Source organism: Vavraia culicis, assembly GCF_000192795.1.
Source record: "Vavraia culicis subsp. floridensis unplaced genomic scaffold supercont1.8, whole genome shotgun sequence".
In the NCBI taxonomy this organism is placed as follows: domain Eukaryota; kingdom Fungi; phylum Microsporidia; family Pleistophoridae; genus Vavraia; species Vavraia culicis.
Window position 1 is genome coordinate 38,330 of NW_007360611.1, and position 21,309 is coordinate 59,638.

At 36.1% G+C, this 21,309-nt stretch overlaps 9 protein-coding genes across 9 annotated transcripts; 3 read left to right on the top strand and 6 right to left on the bottom strand.

Annotated features, from left to right (window-relative positions):
* Nucleotides 1-1,883: 1,883 nt before the first annotated feature.
* VCUG_00661 (uncharacterized protein) lies at nt 1,884-2,638 on the bottom strand (the record flags this gene model as incomplete). Its single annotated transcript, XM_008075491.1, has 1 exon — nt 1,884-2,638. One exon carries the CDS (start codon nt 2,636-2,638, stop codon nt 2,090-2,092), a length of 549 nt encoding a protein of 182 aa, XP_008073682.1. The 3' UTR covers nt 1,884-2,089.
* A 623-nt stretch (nt 2,639-3,261) lies between these two features.
* Nucleotides 3,262-3,860, bottom strand: VCUG_00662 (uncharacterized protein; the record flags this gene model as incomplete). Its single annotated transcript, XM_008075492.1, has 1 exon — nt 3,262-3,860. The coding sequence occupies one exon, from the start codon at nt 3,858-3,860 to the stop codon at nt 3,282-3,284; it is 579 nt and encodes a 192-aa protein (XP_008073683.1). The 3' UTR covers nt 3,262-3,281.
* A 1,683-nt stretch (nt 3,861-5,543) lies between these two features.
* On the top strand, nt 5,544-6,083 carry VCUG_00663 (uncharacterized protein; the record flags this gene model as incomplete). Its single annotated transcript, XM_008075493.1, has 1 exon — nt 5,544-6,083. The coding sequence occupies one exon, from the start codon at nt 5,544-5,546 to the stop codon at nt 6,081-6,083; it is 540 nt and encodes a 179-aa protein (XP_008073684.1).
* A 170-nt stretch (nt 6,084-6,253) lies between these two features.
* On the bottom strand, nt 6,254-7,133 carry VCUG_00664 (uncharacterized protein; the record flags this gene model as incomplete). The annotated part of the gene is made up of 1 exon (XM_008075494.1): nt 6,254-7,133. One exon carries the CDS (start codon nt 7,131-7,133, stop codon nt 6,633-6,635), a length of 501 nt encoding a protein of 166 aa, XP_008073685.1. The 3' UTR covers nt 6,254-6,632.
* A 1,204-nt stretch (nt 7,134-8,337) lies between these two features.
* On the bottom strand, nt 8,338-8,933 carry VCUG_00665 (uncharacterized protein; the record flags this gene model as incomplete). The annotated part of the gene is made up of 1 exon (XM_008075495.1): nt 8,338-8,933. One exon carries the CDS (start codon nt 8,931-8,933, stop codon nt 8,583-8,585), a length of 351 nt encoding a protein of 116 aa, XP_008073686.1. The 3' UTR covers nt 8,338-8,582.
* A 1,174-nt stretch (nt 8,934-10,107) lies between these two features.
* Nucleotides 10,108-13,632, bottom strand: VCUG_00666 (uncharacterized protein; the record flags this gene model as incomplete). Its single annotated transcript, XM_008075496.1, has 1 exon — nt 10,108-13,632. One exon carries the CDS (start codon nt 13,630-13,632, stop codon nt 10,108-10,110), a length of 3,525 nt encoding a protein of 1,174 aa, XP_008073687.1.
* Nucleotides 13,633-15,477: 1,845 nt separating this feature from the next.
* Nucleotides 15,478-16,270, top strand: VCUG_00667 (uncharacterized protein; the record flags this gene model as incomplete). The annotated part of the gene is made up of 1 exon (XM_008075497.1): nt 15,478-16,270. The coding sequence occupies one exon, from the start codon at nt 15,478-15,480 to the stop codon at nt 16,213-16,215; it is 738 nt and encodes a 245-aa protein (XP_008073688.1). The 3' UTR covers nt 16,216-16,270.
* Nucleotides 16,271-17,335: 1,065 nt separating this feature from the next.
* Nucleotides 17,336-18,715, top strand: VCUG_00668 (uncharacterized protein; the record flags this gene model as incomplete). Its single annotated transcript, XM_008075498.1, has 1 exon — nt 17,336-18,715. One exon carries the CDS (start codon nt 17,336-17,338, stop codon nt 18,491-18,493), a length of 1,158 nt encoding a protein of 385 aa, XP_008073689.1. The 3' UTR covers nt 18,494-18,715.
* A 473-nt stretch (nt 18,716-19,188) lies between these two features.
* On the bottom strand, nt 19,189-19,978 carry VCUG_00669 (uncharacterized protein; the record flags this gene model as incomplete). Its single annotated transcript, XM_008075499.1, has 1 exon — nt 19,189-19,978. The coding sequence occupies one exon, from the start codon at nt 19,976-19,978 to the stop codon at nt 19,409-19,411; it is 570 nt and encodes a 189-aa protein (XP_008073690.1). The 3' UTR covers nt 19,189-19,408.
* Nucleotides 19,979-21,309: the final 1,331 nt, after the last annotated feature.

The window sequence follows — 21,309 nt, forward strand, 5'->3', positions numbered from 1 at the left end:
TAATGTCATAAGAGAATTACCTGGTAATGTGTTCACTACAGAAGCAATCGGATGGACTTCATCGATGTTTTACATCAATTGGAACCATTAGTTCTATTCTCCAGATCTTTGCTAATCAACAATCGATGTGTTAATGTTTAACTTGTGCATGCGAATTGATACCACATCGATTAGAATATTCTCTTAATTCACGTCATGACTTTAGTCTCAGTATTACGTTCAGAAATCAACATGCGACTCGATAGGTCAGAAAGGTTTGAAAAGGAGGACAACCATTTTTCAGATCAAAAAAAAAGACGAGTGAGACACCCATGGGAAAAACAAGAAATTACGCTAAAAAATTAGAAGGGAGACGTAGAAAAGAAGAAAGAGAGGCTGAGAAAAAACGCCTAGAAGAGGAAGAGAAGGAAAAGCGGCTGACCGAATGGTGGTCTCTAGGTGCAAGGGATGATACGAAGGAAAGAGAAAAAGAGGCGAAGAAAGCGGAGAAACAGATGAGAAAACAGATCAATGAGGAGACACTAAGGAATGAAATTGAGCAGTATAGCAAGAAGTGAACAATGATAGATGTGGAATTTGAGCGGCAATAAAGCTTTATAACGTTTTTCCAGTTATTACATGCAACATGTTCTCCTTAATTTCCATCGTAATGAATGTTTACTTTGTGAAGGAGGGCCCATCTCGAAGCAGAAGAAACTCGTGTGGAGAAGGCGTGCCTTTATAAACATTCAGAAGAGCCAGGGTAAGCGTGTTAAAAGCATTGCACCAAATTTGATGCGCATGTTTCTTAGTTATCTACCCCGTGTAGTAATCTTTAGTCAGGGATGCTTTTAGCGAATCTAACTAAATCAATGGTAATTCATTATTTTGCAGCGACCCCAGATAGTGGGTGTGATAGAAAAGATATCTTGGCCAGCTTTGTCACTTGAGTTGATTGCTCTTTTAGATGATAACCGACCAGCAATGTCCCACACAAGTGATGGTTATATTTGTGCCTGTTGTTATAACCTCCATTTTGTGTAAAGTCGTTGCATCATTGTTTGTTTGACCCGAGTTAGAGTGTAAGGTTTCGCTAGGTTAGCTTAGGACACACTTCCAAAACAGCTTTTGTCCCTTCTTGCTAGTACCGTATTGGTGAGAAAAAATGATAGCTGCGCACTAGATTTACTGCCATTTTGTTGGTAGATCGGAAGTACCATGCCTCTACAACATCATTCTCTAACTATAAGCTCGGTGTAACGTAAATATTCTTAGCTAAAATCGTTGCCACCTCATATCAACATTAAAGTACCCATCCTAAACAACAATTTTAATTCTATTTATCTTTCCTTCCAATGTGATTGACTAAGTATCGCTCCTTTTCATCGTATACTGCGATATAAGATGACAGACATTCCTCTATATTATATACCCGCTTTTTGCCCGCTATGTGAAGAATTATTTTGTTATCATCTATGTATTCTATCCGCTCACTTCCATTTAATTGCACTTTGTCGTCCAACTCTATAATAATGTCCATTTATCGAAGGGCTTCGGAAACTAAAATTAAATGAGCATTTTCTGCCATTATTCGTAATATATTTGGATGTAAAAGCACTTAATTAACTCATTTATTAACATTTGTTAATAATTAGAAATATATACGCATATCGTGCAGAACTTCGATCAAAAAGTCTTGCATTGACAGGGCTTAGGAAACAAATCTCTATAAGAGATAGGAATTAAAATAAAATGTTCTATTAACGAATATTTGATGAGAAGAAAAAGAAATTTAGCGTTAAAAAAGAATTTAAAGTAATATATTGATACAATACACGTTCTAGACTGCTATTCGAGCGCTTCATAGTGATGAAAGCACAAGAATTTAAATATAGGTATGTTCTCTAACAAGTACCACACACAGCTCAACATTCAAAAATATGCAACAAAATACCATGTAAGTGGAATATATCTACACGATATACCATAAATGGTATGCACTACAACATAGAGATATAACTGAGGTATAAACAAACACTTTTCTCACAATACTACGATAAAGAACAAAGAATAAACTGAAGGACACAGTGTTTTTATAAACAACATGAAACTATGACTTAAAAAAGTATAAGATTGCAACATCTTCTGGCGATGCTTCGCATTCCTTTCCGTTTTTACTTGCATCTTCTACCACACTCATTGCTCGTTCAAACTTACATATAATATCGGGTACACTTTCATTAATATCTCTAAGATACGTGTAATCAACCGGTACATTCTCTATAACATTATATTCGTTCTCTTTTTCTTCCTCCTCCATCATTACCTGTTCCAAATCTTTTTCTAGCTTCTTGTAATGCTCCTCTATTTCTTGAGCACACTTCAACGGCAACTCTCTCCTCGTAATTGCCAGTTTCTCTATCATTTGATCTCTTATTTCTTCTTTGTCAGCCAATTCTGTCTCACTCGCTGGTATGATTATTTCAGTGTTGGCCACGATTATTTTTCTTAGGGTCTTGAACAGTTTTAATTTTGTCCTTGTAAGTGGCGACAGTTGTTCCTGCAGTGATACTAGGATCTCATCAAGCTGATCAGTCGATATCTGCACTTTCATAGGGGTCAAAATTTTATACCAATTATTCCTTGTGGCTTTTGCCATACCTGAAGCGGTGTGTACGAATATTGAAAAGAGTATATCGCTCTTTCAATGAACTCAGCTAATTTAAATTCTCAGTCTGCAATATACCGGTCTTCATAGCAAACTCGTTAGAGGTATAAGAGCTTTATTGTAAGTCCTGTCAAACTTGTGCAAAATCTTTACTTAAAAACTTAGTTTCGATGAATTCATATGATTATTCCGTACTTGTATTGACCAGTTAAATCAAGGCAACGAATTCACTGCAAAGCAATAAAAGGGCATAAAATCCTTAACAAATATGGCTACAAAATGGGACATAACAATACGGGGGTGTTGATGTTTCGCTAATGAAAGATATATGGTCACATTTGTATGAACATAAAACTAATTAGAGATATTGTATGGCAGCTAAAGAAAAAGATCTGATAAGAATGTCGGCCTATTGCTCCGAAGACGTGCCAAATCTTACAGCAGAAAACCTAGTAAAAAGGATTATGAGGGAAACGAATAAGTACCTGTTACACCAGTCTTACGATTGAACAATAAATTATAGATTTTAATTTCTGCACTTGCCTTTGAACATTTTTAACTATTTTCACCATTTTTTGGCTCACACCTCTTTAAATGCAACATAAATAGAACACTCACGTAAAAATACCTTTAATTACCTTTTTTTCGGGGTAAACATACTTTTCATCATTCTGTACTTAACAACACCGACCGCAACATAGCCTAAAGGCAATATACACAACCATATCAGCTTTGTTCTCGACTTCTTGGCATCTCTAATGATATTACGCTTGTCAACACTCAATTGCATGCTAGAATTGTACAAGTTTCTCAAGTCCATCTTCAACTTCTCCAGTATATTTTTAATATACGTCGTGTTTTCATCAACTTCCACTTCCTTGTCAACATAGGTCGACAAAGAGAACAGGACCGGCTTGGCATCAAAATTGAAAATTTCTATGCCATACAAACCTTTACCAGTAAACTTAGAGGGAGCCATACGAGCAGGTACATCCTGATACGTCGCAAATCTCTTGGAATTGTTCGGTTCCACTATACGGTATCGCAGAGATGCATTTTCCGGTGATGTAATAGATAGCTCAACCGTCAACTGATAATCATTGCTATCTAACTGTTCCCAGAATGTTTCACTCTCACCTTTTTCAAATATTAAATCGTGGCTTAGGCAGAAAATCGATGAAATACCGAAAAGAAATGACAGCAAACCGTTCATGGGGGGTGGACGAAAAATAATTTTTTAAAACTGACCACGCTTCGTCCCAGATGCGGTATACGAATAGATAATGATGATGCTGAGTAAATTTAGGGATTTACAGAACATTCATTATATTTTGCCGATTTACTGCACATAGACCGGTTACTCATGGATATGAATTTATCACATTTTTAATTATTCAAAACACGATTAATGTTGCCAGCCGATACCATTTATTGTTGGACAATTGCCGATATAATCTACGATGCAATCTATAGATGTGCCCAGTTAGATGCTTTTAATACTTTTGTTGCAGGATGTCCTTATTCATGTCCTTATATATTTGAACCAGAATTTTTATATTTAACCCGTTCATTCAGGATTTTGTATACAACGTAAATGTTCTTGTCCGTTGAATTAAACAAACGGTACGGAGCTAAAATGTTTAAACACTTGTGTGAAAAAAGTTAAGCAAGCATAGACAAATAAATCCATGCGCGAATCAAAGCCGCCACGTACAAATCATGAGCGTTTATGTCCGTTATAATACACAACCACCTGATACTACGCCATATCTTGACACGATTGTTAAAACTATCGCAACAACAGGCTCTTAACAAGCATAGAGCTTGTTTACAACCTCGTATAGACAAAAGATAGATCCCGAATTGTTACTGCACTACTTTTCATTCTTAGATTCTTTATGGTATGTAACCAAGGATATTGCCACTTTTCAATATGAATTACCGTTATTATTTAGATCTGCATCTTTGCACAGGCCATTATTTACTGCTATACAATTGTAAAACCAGACATAAAACACTTATAAAAAGCTTACAAGTATTAAAATGCTATTGAATACGACGAATTGCTATCGTAATGAACAATCAGCATTTTCTTCATTCATAAGAAATTCGTTAAGAATGATGCATTCTTAATCACCGTAGAAAATGAGCAATTACCACCACAATCCGATAGTGATGCGTAATTCGAGAAGTTATAACGTGTAACTGTTGCTGTTTTACCTCCTCATATCAAACTCAAACGAAGTATTCTCTTTAAACAATGGTTTAAAATTGATCTTTGTTTAGTTGATGTAATTTTTAGTGTTGATCATCGCGACTTACGACGGAACGGAGTGTTTAGGATTTTATTTTTCTAACCCCTGCCATGGACTACAACACGGAATTGCAGGTGATAAAAACCGAAAAAATTACCTTAAAAGAGGCCAAGGAAGCAATTGATAAGTTTTTAGAGAACACTGAAGTAGAAGATCTTATGGAGATACAATTAACTGAGCTTAAAAACAATCTAAAGGAGGATTTATAGCACCGCATGGTAATTCAACTTGCTGATAATTTAATTTCTAAATGGTTTTTTAATTAAAATGCTTTACAGAGAAACTTTGCATTTAGTGAACGCACTAATTTATTTAAGCAAAAGAGTGTGTTGGTGCCATGGCCATTTTTATCTCAGTTTCTTGGCATCGTTCTTTTTTCTCCTTGAAGATGAAGCGTTTTCTAATCACTCGTAATCAGAATTGAGATAATTTAGTTGTTTGCTTAGCATTTGAACCGAATACAGCAGGAAGTATTGCCGATTGCGAATAGTGCAGCACATACTGTGTCCATATATGGATGAAGTACCGCAAACATTTCCATTCTTTACTCGTGTATAAACACGAAAATTTTGCGAAAGTGCATGATGGACACTTTTCGTATTTTCAAGCTCTCCATAAAAAAGAACACGGAGACGTACCATCAATTTCAGCAAAAAAATGCACACGTATCCACACAGGAAATCTATCATTTGCAGTACAGCAGGGAGATAGAACATGAGGAATGGTCACATCTATTCAATAATCTGATCATACACATAGATAATGTAAAAATTGTAATTCAGCAGTTCAACAATGTCATCCTGGTGCTCAATATCTTAGATGAGATGAGCATAAGGATAAGTAAAGTAGGAAAGGTTATGGCCATTCGATGGTATGTGGAGGAGAAGATACAGATTAAATTCTATACTGAGCAGGAGAGCACTCTGTTCCATGAGAGGATCAACGAAACGGTTGTTGGTAATTTGAGGAACTGCAGCAAAGAAAAAGCGGAGAAGGTGAAAAAGATAATTGCTGAGTTCAAGAAAATTAACAGAAACGAGGAAAGCGCAACGAACAAATGCGATAGTAGCTATGATGATATAAAGAGGGAATTTATCGAACTGGTTAATAAGAGGCTGTGACTGGAACATGTGCTTATTTGGATGTTGTTGGTGTGTGAGGAGATAAATAACGTACTTCAAGCTACAAAAGTTACTATGCACAGCTATTATAGAAATTACATTTTTTCAGTGAACGAATTGAGGCATTCTTTTTATCTGAAAGAGGGTTGAACAAATTCACATTTATGTATCTGAGTTACACCTCTACCAGGCACACTAACCCTCATTTAGAACGGAATAGCTTTTTGTTCTGAGAGAATAAAATGCCACCAAGTTGGGTTAAGATTAAAACCGTCACGGTATGTGCTCCACGGCAGAACAGTGAAGAAATGCGGCTTAAACCGTAACTTTTATTTCAAAACGATTGCAGGTTGTTTGAGGATCAGATTTAAGTGTACTTTTACCATGTCTAAGCCGGCAAGTAAACCGTACGATCGTCCTAGAAATATATGTGTACGATTGCTTGTAACTGTTGCTGTCATATGGACGGAATGGCCCATCCATGCACGATCAATTCGTACACGCAAACAAGTATACACCTCATAGATAACAACCATTCGATCCTATTCTTTAATTATCTGCTAATAAGTCTTCTATAAGAGGATCATCAACATTTACCGGCTCCATAGGCCCGTATCGTTTCGTGGGTATACCATTTTGATCGATCAGAAACTTGGTAAAGTTCCATTTTACATTATCCGTTATCGTGCCCTTGAGATGCTTGATAAGAAACTTAAACACCGGATGAGCATTTTCACCTTTAACATCCACTTTTTCAAACACTATAAACTCCTTCGAGTATCTCTCAATGTTTTTTCGCACTTTCTCGGAATCCTCCAGTTCTTGATTACGAAACTGTGAGCACGGAAATAAAAGAATTTTCAGGTTCTTGTCATGGTACCTTTCCGCCAATGCAACCAAGTTCTCAAAGGTGGTCGTAGCAAAACCACATTTTGTCGCCGAGTTTATTATCAGTACAACGTTATCTCTCAATTTTTCAAATTTGTAATCATTTCCATTCATATCCTTTGCGGACAGCGCATAAAATTCATCTGATACTTTCCTCGCCATGATGATGTTTTCTTGAGGGACAATTAATTATTTTTTATTTGGAAGGAGTAAAAGGAGTTATTCGGATGATTTGTAAAGAACAAAAGACTTTAAAGGGATCAAAATGACAAATAAATAACAAAAAGAGCAAGTTTGACCATACTTTTGGGTTGATAAAGGAGATGAGCGATAATAGGACCAATTTAAACTTGGTCATCTGTGAACCAAAGGCTGTTGAGGTAGACATTAGCGTGCTAAGGGAAGAATGCCGGATGACAGACGTTCTAACCTAGTGAACAATCTTACCAGAAAACGATTCATTTCTTAAAGACAGGGCAAACACCTGATTTAACACAGAAAGAACGTTAACATGGTCATGTATTGCGAGTAATAGACAGAAATTGTTGCTAAATAGCGGTTTTGTTTGGTATACGTATGAAACCTGGTAAATAAAGATATATTTAAATCGTATGAATAAAAGGACATAGAAATATAAAATAAATAGATTTACTGGAATAAAAATTAGCAGTATACAAGAGTTTCAAATAATCATCTATTTGTAGTTTATTGTGGAAACTTATCAAAGTTCTGTGGTATTCTTTCAGCAATAACAGTATTCAACGGCTGTAGTATAACGAAAGTGTCCGTGATGCGAAGCTTAATTAAAAGTTTAGAGTTGCCAAGGCACAAGCAATTTTACTTTTTTCTGCCCTGGGTTAACGAAAGCCACTGCAATGTGTTAGAATGTCTGTTTTAGCAGTCATATAGTAAGGCAATATTCTGTCCGTGCCTCAAATGGCAAAGTATTACGATGTGGATTGAGTACCACGTATCATAACCATGTCTAAAACATGAAAAACATCCGCTGAGTGATTATAACTATGAATAAATATTCATATATAATGTAAAATCTAGTTTTGTTACCTTACCTTTAACACAGCCATTGTACAGCACCATTCCCAAATTATCTATAACTATGAACGTAAACTCAGAAAAACACCAACATTCGCCATGCTTCACTCTGCACTATACTCTACATTCCATAAAATGTATTTGCTAAACCACATCTATGGTTTGATAAGAAATGCTAACATCAGCAACAAATATCTCATTGTACAATATAAATTTTATGAGCCGCACTTTATGTTAGTGAGAGTCAAAAATACTTGGAAACCTACGCTACCAACGTATGATATGGTTACAAAAATATCTTAGTGGTATATTTGTGTTTAGTTATCAATTACCATGCCATCTATCACATCATAAAATATCTTAGTGCAATATTTGTGTTTAGTTATCAATTACCATGCTATCTATCACATCATAAAATATCTTAGTGGTATAATTTCAGTGGTTTCTTTGCCCTATTGTAACGTTATAACGAACATATCATAAGCCAAACGTAAGCCTCTAAGTACGGTACTCAATTCTTATTGGTGACAAGATAACCAAATTGCCTTCATGTACTTGCTAATCAAATATCTTCGCAAATTCGTTGTAGCTCAGTATTCCTTGTTCGTTAAAATACGTTATCATCTCTTTGATGTCATCATCTGCCAGATTTAGCTTGGCTAAGGCTTGTTTCATTGTATCGTACGTGATGTATTTACCGCCACACGCCAGGAATTCAAAGTATCCCGTGTAGTCTTTAGGTTCGTTTATAGTGTCAGTTATATCATCCCTGTGTACTTTGTTGCCTTTTATATCTTTTGGCCGTCTCAGCATCGAATAACAGAAGGCCTTGTACTCCTCGGGCGATAGATAGCCTTTGCTGCCAAAGTCAAATAATTTAAATCTTCGATTAATTTCTTCATCAGACATTGAGGGGCAACTGAAAATAAATTGCAAATTATTCCACGGTTATAATTAGATTTTCTACACCTCGATTTGTGCCGTGACCTACTCAAATCATAAGAACTTGAAATGTTACAAACATAATATAAAAAATACAAAAACATCAGAACATGTGTAAATATTGTTTTAGTAATGAGTTTAGAATTCAAGATTGGAGATTAATTATAACACTCCAAAGACATTACAATAGTTGCTATTTGCTTATCAAACACGTACATGAGATATGATTCAAGTGTATAGTTGGTCTTTCTCAACAACATGCACAAAATATGTTGTTGTACTTGGTTGGTGTCGTTATTAGAATATTCTATTCGTACTTCACACGATTGTTCTTTCTTATGACTGATGTTGCATAGGTTTACCCTTTCTGACTTTATTATCATAAGAGTTACCATCCCACCAATAAGATTTTTAATTTATGGTGGCGATAGGATATGTTCTAGAATTAAAGCGGTTCTCACGAAATAAAAATGATTGTGCTATCCTGTTAACATTTATAATTTTTAAAGTAATTAACAAAGAGGAAGATGAATGATAAAGATAAGAGCAAATAAAGGAGGATTAGGATGCCTTCTTTGCCAACAAACGTACTCCAACCGAAGAAATATATACGGCTAAAACAACATGAACAAAGATCGATTGAGGAGGTGGTACGGCACTATTTGAAGAAATCATGACGAGCAGAGCGCTCATTACACTTCTTCTCCACAGGAAAGATTGATCAAAGTAAGTAAATGTTTATCCAAGATGTTGCCATTGAAAGTAAATATTAATGATACTCACCGTATTACTGGTAAAAATTTTTATTTGCCTAACGTAAATGGTGCTACAAGCAAAATATGTGTGAGACATACGGTTGGCAGACCAGCAAAATATTTTATTTAGGTGGATTAAACGATTATGTGGTGGATGGATGTATTTCTAACAAAAAATATGGAGATAGGTAAGCGGTACGAACGGGTTTATTGGCCACATGTACGCTGCACATCTTCGAACACAGTAAAAATGCTCAAAGTATGCCACGGTAATATCCAAGATAGATAGAACAGCACTTAGAAAGGCTTTTCTTCCACGGCAAAAAAGACACTGCCACATTGGCAAAAGCAGGTGGGCACAAACATACGCTTTGATTAGCACAACTTTAATTACGTGCCAGGTAGCTGATGGTGATTTTTATGATGCAATGCATGCTGAGCGCTTGACACCGAGTCATGTCGTTTCGTAAATGTCCTTTCAGAACAGCAATTAGATCAATCTCAGCAATATCCATATCATAGATGCATTCAATATCATTCGCTAAGCGCTGGAATGCAATCAGATGCAAATCAAACGGTTGACACGTATCATCATTCATGATTTCTTCCACAGTGATATTTGAACAGCGGCCTCTCAGTGAGATGCTGCGTAAGTTCTTGGTGCATATCACAATTTGCACAGGCAATTCGTTTTCAAACACATAGCAAATTCGGAATCTTATGCCATTTCTTTCGCGGAATTTCACCTCAAGAGGACTGGCAATGGACTTAATGACAGTAAACACGCCCAGACACTCCAGTGAATGACACACTACCAGGCCTGTACTGTTCCTAAGCAACAAATACTTGCAGGACCTATTCACTATCACCGGAGTGTCGTGCGATCCCCTCACACCATTCAAACAAATCCTTTCCACGTTATTTGATATGTTAATTTGTTCCGCAAAACGGGTATTTCTAAGATTGAATGATAACATGCCGTTGCCAACATTTTTCTTGAATTCATATGATCCATCCACGGTGCATACCATTGCATCATGTCCTATCGCACTCAACCAATGAATCGTACACTGTGAATGAATGATTATTACATCTTCGCACTGTAAATCTATCCAAACAACGGCTTCTTCTCCCAGTATGACATTATTAAAGCGTAATTTTTTCACGTAACCGGGAACGTTCAGCGAACCGTTGAACGATAAGTTGTGAAGATTCAAACGTATGCCTAGTGCTGGTAAAGTTTCCATTTTTATCATGCTTCTGCGTTCAATAACCAATTCATTAACGTTGAGCATGCCCGCGAAGTGGAATGTGCCAGAGCAATTGATGATTTGAATACTTACCAAGTTGCTGTGCAGGTAGAAAACGCTCGTGGTGACCATGACGAGCCCGTTCAGGTTTATATGCATGATATTATGCGATAAAAAATGCGTGGATAGATGAAGCTCACCACCAATCACGAGAGAGTTGGTGCACTCCGAGTAAAGAAGTGAAGTATAGGTGGCAGAGGACATTCTGAGATACGGTCTGGACAGCATATCCACAGAACCTATGTAATTTTCCAGTATTATAGAGTCACAACTATCCGTGACGCAAATACTAGGCAAAATATCATTTTGCATATTCTTTAACAAAATACTTTCGAGCTTGCAATGTATGAACACGGTCTCCTGCATATCAATGCCCATGAATATTATTTGGTATGTCTGTCCGCCCTGCATTTTGGTGACCGTGAGCTCGGACCGGAAAAAGTCGTGATGAGAAAATGTACCGCTGATAATTCCAGTCAATCTGATTGTTCCAACGAAGTTTATAATGAAGAGCACGTTGATATTATCGTCTAAGTGTAGAGAAATAGGTTCCATAAACTGAACATTGATCAAATAGATATTGTGTAAGGTGTTGAAGAACATATTATTGTTCATTATGGTGGATGAAACAAGGAAAATATCTACTTGGTTGTCGTTATCATTCCTTTGGAAGATAAGATCAGGTAATGTGACGTTATCAAGGGACATAGTTAGAAGTAATTGGCCGAATAAATTAAATGTGCCCTGTGATTCTCTGATCATGACATTATAATATTCTCCATCCAGTTTGAATGTACATTCCTCCCTGACCCTGACATTTTTCAGTTTTAAAGAGTGAAATTTTTTCTCAACTTTCACATCGTAATTTATTACAAGCTCGGTGATGATCAGGTTCCGTACTAGAGGCGGCAACATTTCAAAAAAATCTTTGGGCAGACATCCTGAGCATTCTAAAATTTCTAAATCGCTAACATGTCTCAAATCAATGATTCCCATACAATGATTGAGTAATATCCTTTGGCATTCTCCGTTAAAGCGCATAATGAATGGTTGGATGACATTGACCTGGTCAAGCGCAAGAAACCTGATACTCTCATTGCACGTGAAATCCGATGTGCACCAAGCGCACAACATCTTAAATTTGGAAAATCTTCCAGTAGCGAGCCACTTACTTTCAATTATCGATACGTCAAAGGATTTAATAGTACCGAAAGCGCTGTACTCGATTAGGCTGCAGACATTCACGAGTTTAATAGTGGCACACGATTTCATTATTATGATTTTGCAGTCATCATCCGCAATGACATATCTGCATTTGAGAACGTTGAGGAATCTACAGAGCTTCACTGTTTCCGTCAGCAGTATGTTTTGCATCTCAAGGCTTATTGTTTGGGCGGGCAGAGAGTTCAATAACATCAACCCGCTGTTGTTAAGATATACATTGCATTCTTTATTGCCTATTTGCATGGTTTCAAGCTTGATATCTAGGTTATCAAAACGAAGAAATAGCTGTGCGACATGGTCCTCGCACACAAAACTGCACCTTAACAGCCTGTTCACCACTTCACATAAATCCTCAATATTCTCCGTTTCCATTCTCTCAAACTTAATTTCCAGCATTATACTCGGTTTTACGTCCGCGTTCTCAAACTGCTCCATAAGCAACTGCTCGTTAAACTGTAAAAAGCGGTAGTCCATTGACAAACGGTGAAACATGTAACACAAGTCGAGGCAGTCCATGCTCATAACCAGTAAGAGTTGAGATTTGATATTATTGATCGGGGACACGTGAGCATCTTGACCGCGCGAATCAGTTATTATAAAGCCAATGTTCTTTTTGGTCACATTTACCAAATTCAAAAACGAGTTAATCCAATGGTAAAGACGGAGACGGACGTTAAGTATTGCTTTGCGCTGCACCGCGCTACTATCCGGTTTCTTCAGACCGCTTAGCACTTCCTCAAGCTTCTCCAAGCCCTGCTCGGTACAAACCAACTCCATGAACCTAGTTTTATCAATTTCAAATCCGCTTATCCTGTTCAAAAGGCTGTAAGTTATTGTACAGTGGTGGATGCACATCTTTTCGTACATTTTATGGTCGTTATAAAGATTGTCAACGATTAACTGCATTATCAACAGGCGATTGTCCAGGACACTAAACAAATTGGATGTTATGAGCTCGTAAAGTTCCTCGACAGTCAGACATGGGTACTTGAGAAACGGAATCCTACAGATTTTGTTGTAGAGTGCTTGCGATATCGGTAAGCTCACCTGTGCGTACTTAAATTTAAATTCATTGGTTTTCTTTCGTGGTGTATTACCGCCCTGTTTTACGGTCTGTTGGTCTGCATTGGTTTCTGCCGATGGTGTGTCCTTTGCATTGCTCGTAAATATACCAAGTTTATCTGCCTGTTTGTTGTACCATTTGATTTGAAAAGGTACAGACAGGTCATTGGTCTGTTTAAAGATGCAATCTGCAATGTTCGCCTCCTCCAGCGACTTAAATATCATGTATTTGTTATGACTCGTGGTGTCCTCCTGATGAAATCGTATAATCACTCTGACCAGCGAATCAAAGAGTTCTCTTGGTGAAATTTGCATGGAATGTGAACACTACGGTTAGAAAAAGCACCGCAAGTTTCCATAAATGGATTAAACATTCTTGTCTAATCAAAACCAGCACTTCGTATGCGTGCAGTAAAATCGGCTAATTAAGACTTGTAAGATACACAATGGTGGACTGGTGCGCCTAAGCACATGTTCACCATGAAAACATGTCTTGTAGTATGATTTGAAATGTAAATAAAAGGGTTTTACCACCTAATATGCGAAATGTTTGGTGTTGGGTGTTTGTGAATTTTTTCCGCAATTTGCCTTTTTGGGACTACCAAAGGATTCTGAAACTTTAAAAATTTTATAAGCAGAAAAGGAAACAGTGATTCATGGCACAAACAGAACCTACAAGAGAAGGAGTTGCTGATTACACGTAATTTAGAAAGAATACACTGCTTATACAAGAGTCTAAAGAAAGCATAATGATATGTTATTAATGGAAGCGGGTCGTATTATTAAAAATCATGATATTCCATGCAAGTTCCGTTGTTTTTTTCATATTTGGTAGCACATGTCTGGTTATTACGGCCAGAGTATCAATCCGTTTCTTACGCTTGCTCAAAGAGTGACCAAATAGCACTAATTAATCTGTATTCAACTAATAAGGTGGAAGAACGTATGCTGAGTGTCCTGGAGTGTAATTAGAACCTTGAGCATGCGTATTAACAATTTATTACTAAATAACGATAGACAAGTTTTTAACTCATCATCAATCAAAATAAACTAAAAATAGCTCGAAAACTGATTGATCGATTCGGGAAATAGTAAAAATTTTTTATTCCATAATTTTTGCTATTACTAAAGCACTAAAATTTTTTATTTTTTACAACACATTCAGCTGTTCGTTCTTAATAAAGATCATTCATTGGCAATGCATAATTTTGAACTGGAGTAACCGTGTAAACCATCAATGAGACGAGCAATCATGAGAGGGGTCCTGATCATTCAGTTACGTTCACATGCAGGGGCTCAGGATATTTGATAGCTAAACAGGAATTGTTCTGCATCTGTGTTGTATACAACAAGAGAAATGTGGTGTTGTAAGTGCGCAGCAAAAAGTTGGAGGGGGTCATCGTGGTCAAGTGATTGAGCTAGGTTATCCAAGCCTTAACACATTCCTTGAACGTTTTAGAATTATTCGTGTAAACAGTGATGCATATACTGTACTCAAAATCGTTATTATATGACCATTCGATGGATGAAAGTGTTATGCTTTTCTAATAATCAGTGGTATTATTAAGGCACGCTTTGTCGATTTCCTCATTCAATTTAGCGATCAACAGGTTATTAATCGCTTTGGTAAGTTTTTCAGCTAAATTTCGTGCTTTGATCTTTATTTCTACAATCGGCGCAATTTGAATCAGTTGGTTTTCTTGAAGCTGCTAAAAATTTGTAACGCGCCTCTTTTGGTTCCTACAGAGTATTAAAACGATTTTAGTGAACATGATACGTACAATGAGAGGTATTGGTACGCTGTTCTCTAAAATAATCACATATTTGATGATTGCATGAGAATGTGTCTTCGTCTATCCTTTTAACTCGCATGTTGTCTTTGTCATCGCATTATTACAATTGTCTTAGTCAAGCAGTTCCTATGAACAAAAATAAATCCATTCAAACGAAATGATCTGCCTTATAACTTTAGCGTAACTATGCATGTACTGTTCTTTTATTTGGTAGAAAAAAGATTGGATTGTCTAATACGTATGGAACATGTACGATTGGAATCAAAAGTATTTGAAAAATAACAAAATTACGAAAAAAAAGAAAAAATGATAAGAAAACGAATCGCTATCAATATAAAAGTATTTAAGAAGAAATAAGTGCAGCCTTATGTCTGCATTTCATCTTCTATGTATTGCCTTATATTTTGTGAGCTCATTATGTGTTAACGGGTATAAAAACAGAAATGTAAAAAAAGGAAATGATGAAATATTGGATACCAGCTCTGCAGTTCCATTTTTGAATGGTAGTGATGAGCAGGCATTTGAACAACCATGCGCAAGCACGTCAGCTCAATCGGCAGGGGATGTTCCTGAATCTAAAGTAGAAGAGGTGGATGAAATGGAGGAGAAGTCAGGTCAATCACCGATTAATCAAAGTGATACAAATCTAATGTGTGTGACTGATACGGAAGACGAATTAGATGATGCTAATCCATCCGTTAACAGTGGCTCTGGCACACAATACGGATTGCGAAATCGAAATTTACCGTGTAGGGGGTATAACCATGGTAATACAATGCCACCATCACCATATAATAACAGTTCACAAGATGACATAAATAATGAAGTGTATGAAATGGTGCGAAATCGAAATTTACCGTATAGGATGTATAACCATGATAATACAATGCCACGATCACCATATAATAACATTCTATGTACTAACTGCAGAGTATCGCGAATGGAATCATCAGCCTGTCGACAAGAAACAGATTTAGATACTGTTGACTACAGGTCTTTAACAATACGCCTCTGTTGCTATTGTTACGCCCTTTTCTTTATTGCCATGCTATCTGGTATCGTAGTGGCAGTACTTAGATCATTCTTATTCTACGCAAATAATTGAAAACGTTATTCGTATGATTTCTTATTCTTTCTCGCACAGAATATTTCCTTACATTCATTGTTACGTGCATATGCTCACATTTTTTACAAGTTATTAATCATATCAGATTATATTCTCACTTCGTTTACCGTATTTCTTTAGTACACGGCATCAACATCTCATATCACTGAAGAGCTACGGAATTTGCATTTGATGTACTGCTGTGTAAACACATTAGACTATGAATGAGGATCGATGTGCTGGTAACACTGTTCCTTATACGCATTTATTCTGTGTTACGATGTCCCAAAGGCCTCTAATCCATTTACAGCCATGTGTAGGCACCAATTCCAAATGCAAGATAAGTATTGGTAACCCTTCAGATTAACCGTACAAAATTATTCGCTAATAAGTAAAAATCGAAAATTACCAATATCATAAGTATTTATAGCAGTGGTAGATGTTGTGTTAACACCTATCGATCAAAATGGAACTTTTCTAGCGAGCATGAGCTCAAGCAAAAACAACTATATTTTCTGTTTGAAAGTATAGCATGTGAATATTTATTGATTATTGTGCTAGTACTTTTTAATACGAATTAAATAATCAGTTTACTGATGTTTAATGAACAAAAAAGCACCGATATCAAATTTTCTTGTCTCTTTCATACTATTACGGGTATTTCGTCCATTGCATGTTATTACATAGCCATTAATCTGAAGTCTCGCTTTGAAATGCGAATCGCAAATATACTATCAAAACACATTTTGTGAATTTAAAGCGGTATGCCACAACGTTGAATTCCTGTTAAAAAGATATATAAAAACTATGGTGTTAAAAAATTGTTGATTGGTACATTCACGAAGTAAAGCATTTCTATTGTTCTTACAGCAATTTTTCGAGTCTATTTTCAGCGAATATGGCAATTCTTCGCCCACAATGTTGGAATATTCACCATTGTTGGATGAACTACCGCATCACAGGTTTTGGAAGTATCATGCACATGAGAAGAATCCGTTGCTCCTAAAAAGTTAATCAACGTCATTAAGAAGTAAGTGTTATTTCGCCCACCATTTTTACCATAAACTAATATTTATACATTTTTTTTCAAGTCTCGCGGCTTATGCCTTTACCCCTCTCAATGGACAAGTACGTGGTTGAGCACTGTATAGGTATCTCTCCACCTTTTCTGGAAAGATCGTGCACAAACTCGTTCACAAACACAACAAAGCATGACTACATCGGTGATCGTGTGTGCTCGTCCATTTATTTAATTCAATTGATTCCTTTGCACGCCAATGTGGAAAGCTTTGAGAATTTACATATCAGAGGGTATCAAGAAAATGTGCACAAGCGGTATAATAACATAGAAATGCATCTGAAGATGGATGGCTTGAAGATCTTAAACTTTAAAGAAACACGAATTGTCACTTTTAATTGCTACGATACCACCGTTTTGTACATTTTGTCGCAGAGTAAAGAGATCATTAGGCTGTTTCATTGCAGTTTTAGTGGCTGTCATACAACGAGAAAGGGCAAGCTTCTCTTGCACGAGATATGCCTGTTCGACAAATTCTCGTTCTTCAAAATTATGAGTGAGCCGGTGTTTTCGATCGACGTAAAGGTCATAAATATAAAAACTAAGAGCAAAACATGCAATTTACATTATAATTGGAACAATGTCGAAGAGAAGAAAAATTTGGAGACGTGTTATATCGAGCTGCTCGGTGAACGGTACTTGCTCGATCAGAACATGTGTATATTCTGCTTCAAAAGCTTTTCATCGTTCAATAATCTAAGTGCGCATGTTAACACGATGCACATTTACTACAAATCATCTATAAAGAGAGAAGATGAACAGAATGTTCTCGTGATCAAGAGGATAAATTTGCAGCACAAAGTAGGTAGCGCCTTCGCGTTCAGAAATAAGCCAAAAACCACCCATTCTGACGTACCTAAGAAGTCGTTTATTTCCACATTACATAAAAACGCAGAATTCGACATCAGAAATGACTACAATGCTGAAGAATTTCGGTATTTTTTGACGAAACGGATTGGAGAAATCATTGATACGAATGAAAGAAAGCTGAATTTGATGAAAAAGTGGAATGATTTTATAATATACAAAAAATCTGTGAGTGTGTTGCCCAATGAGTATGATTTAGTTAGAGAGTTTTCAACTATGCTGACCGACACCAACGATATCTTAGAAATTTTAATACTTTTTTACCATAAAGGTGTTTTAGCCAAAAGTGATGTATTGAGAATGGTTGACGAGCTATCGTTAGCGAAAAAATAACAGTTTACCTGCAGGATATAATTGCTATCGGAATAATAGAACGTTTACTGATGCAATTCTTCATTCCTGTGAAACATTTCATCAAGCTAATAACAACAAGTTTTACAAGCGATTTGATAAAGAAATTTGATTACTTTACGTGAGTAAAGCTTTAAAACAATATGTTAAGGTATTGTTATGTTCTCATGCCATTAAAAGATGTATTGCGTTATGTATCATTCAACTAAAAAAGTCTCTTATTCAAATCCTGTTATCAAATTTATACTCACTATAAGTAGACTATATCTTTGATATCGGTATTTATATCATCAATAATAAGATAATTACCTGTTGGATTACACCACGGACCTGATTCTAATAGAAACACAATTCGTAATATTTTCGTGAATGCCAATTTTACTCACTAAACTACCAGTGAAGAGGACATAACAAATTAAATGAATAAACTACCATGCATCAGTAGTGTTCAGAGATAATTTTTACGAATAAAAAGACAACTCCGGAGCTTATTGTTTAGTTCGGACAAATAGCAAAATTTTTCATTCCTCATCTTTTTATGAAACAAAAACTTAAAATTGTTATCCAACTCATTTTTCTAACACAACCTTAGCTATTATTGACAGACAGCATTAAATTACATGATTATTAAATTAATTATTGACCTTACCAAAAGATTCACAAAAAATAAAAGTGGCTTAAAATTACAACATGGCATATTAGATGAGGGTAATATCATTTCACAGGTAATTTAACTTTCCTCCGTTTTATAAATGGAAGTAGCACTGCTAGTATTTCTATGAAGAAGCTTTGAGTAAGTCATTGCGCTTCAAATACTTCCTATAAATGTTGAAAATAATTATGTGGCATTGCGATCCGCAGAGCTGCCATACGAATTTATTGCTCACCTACCAATATTTAATACGGTTTATTTATCTCTAAAAAATCAAGAAGCAGTACCAATACAATCAGAAATAGCCCAAAAGCAATAAAAGAGCCTATTATGATATATATACGATTCTTTCCGCGTTGTTCATCTCGTACCTTATTCATCTTCATCATCTCATACTCGTAATATGCGTTCAGAACGTTTCTGAGCCGCTGTTCTTTTTTCTCATTATTAAATTTGTCATCAAAGCTGTGGTACATTGTTTGTTCCCTGCCCAGGATACCATTTGTTTTGTTTTTAATTTTGCTGATATAGTGAGAAGTGTCATCACAATTTGTAGCATTATTGTGATTTTCTTTTATAGTATACACAACATCATTGTCAAGCGATTCAAACGATCCATGCAAAAAACTATTGCGTCTAAATTCTGTCAACTTGTCTTTCAAATCTTTAAGTGTAATTCGCGCTGGTAGCTTCTTCAACTCTTGGTCCAATATCAAACCATCATCTCCTGCCATTTGGATGTACCTCTCGACAATTTCTTGCGGTAAATAGCCGTTCCTATATTCCCTTTTTATTTTCTCCTCAAAGTCTTCCATGGGCACGTTTTATAAATTTCATTTATTCATACAGCCAGGGATCGGAGATCACAACACTTCTCATCGACCGAAACGTGTCCATAACTAAGTAATGTATTGTGTATCGGAACAGATATGGGTCATTCATTAGAGAACTTAACTTTTGCTGCTACTAGAGCGGTAGGAACTGCTGAATATGATCGTCTCAATGGACTAGCGATAAGCGAGAGAATGTGCGTAGGTATGTGATTAACAACTCTTTATAATGAGACTTTAGATATTACCTGCAAAGCATACAGGCTGGTACACTGGTATAGAAAACCCCCTCATTCACGCAAAAAAAGAGTCATATTGACCAATAATTTATTCAAATAGCAAATATTGGCCAGATTTCGGTACATTTATTGGAAATATCATCGTGTGTACCATCCTTTCATTGTTAAGGTATAAAGCAGCGGAATTAGCGGCAAACACTTTTTGCGCTAAAATAATGAAATACTTCTGAAATGAACATGGTAAGTAAAAATAAACTTATACCGCATGCAGTGTGATTTTGGTGGTAAAAATGTATGAGGCTAACAAGTTTAAATCACTGAATATTTGTTAAGTAAGGAATGCGTTCTGTGCATAGCAGTTAAACAGATATTTTACAATTAAAAGACGTAACTGTGCAATAAATGCATGTTTGCCATTCTAACTGGCATTACTCATCATCTTAACAATGGACAAAATGTTTGCTTCATTAAATATAACATTGGATGAACATCATGCTCAGCGTAACAAGCCTTATCCCACAACCCAGACTAGTGGTTAGACTCTATTGTTTAAGATTAGCCTGTCAACTTATGTTTATGGTGTTAGCCCATCTGACAGCAACAAAATATCGCTATCAACCAATTGAAAGAATAGCAGATATATTAACAAAATTTGCATGCGGGTGCAGATAAAATGAGGTGCATTTTAAAAAGTAATAGCGTGTTATTAAAATATAAGTGGTGTTTATCAGCTATTTTAATCATGATATTGCATTGTGCACAATCCAACTATCACTTCTATTCAGAAGGCATGTTTATCCTTGTCTTTGACAGGCATATAAAGATAAATGCACTCATTTTCTGATAAACAAAATCGTAAGGCAACAATTACACGCCATACATTAAGTTTGTTCATATTTACGGCATGTATTCAATGAAGTATCTTTACACCTCTCACATTACCGGTATTCATCAGCAGTTCGTTTAATCACCACTTTGTTCGTAACGGTGATCTACGCAGGAAATGGTATTTTTAATTATGATGAATTTACAGCATTGATAAAAGGAAATGAAATACTTGAAGAATTTGAAAGAATT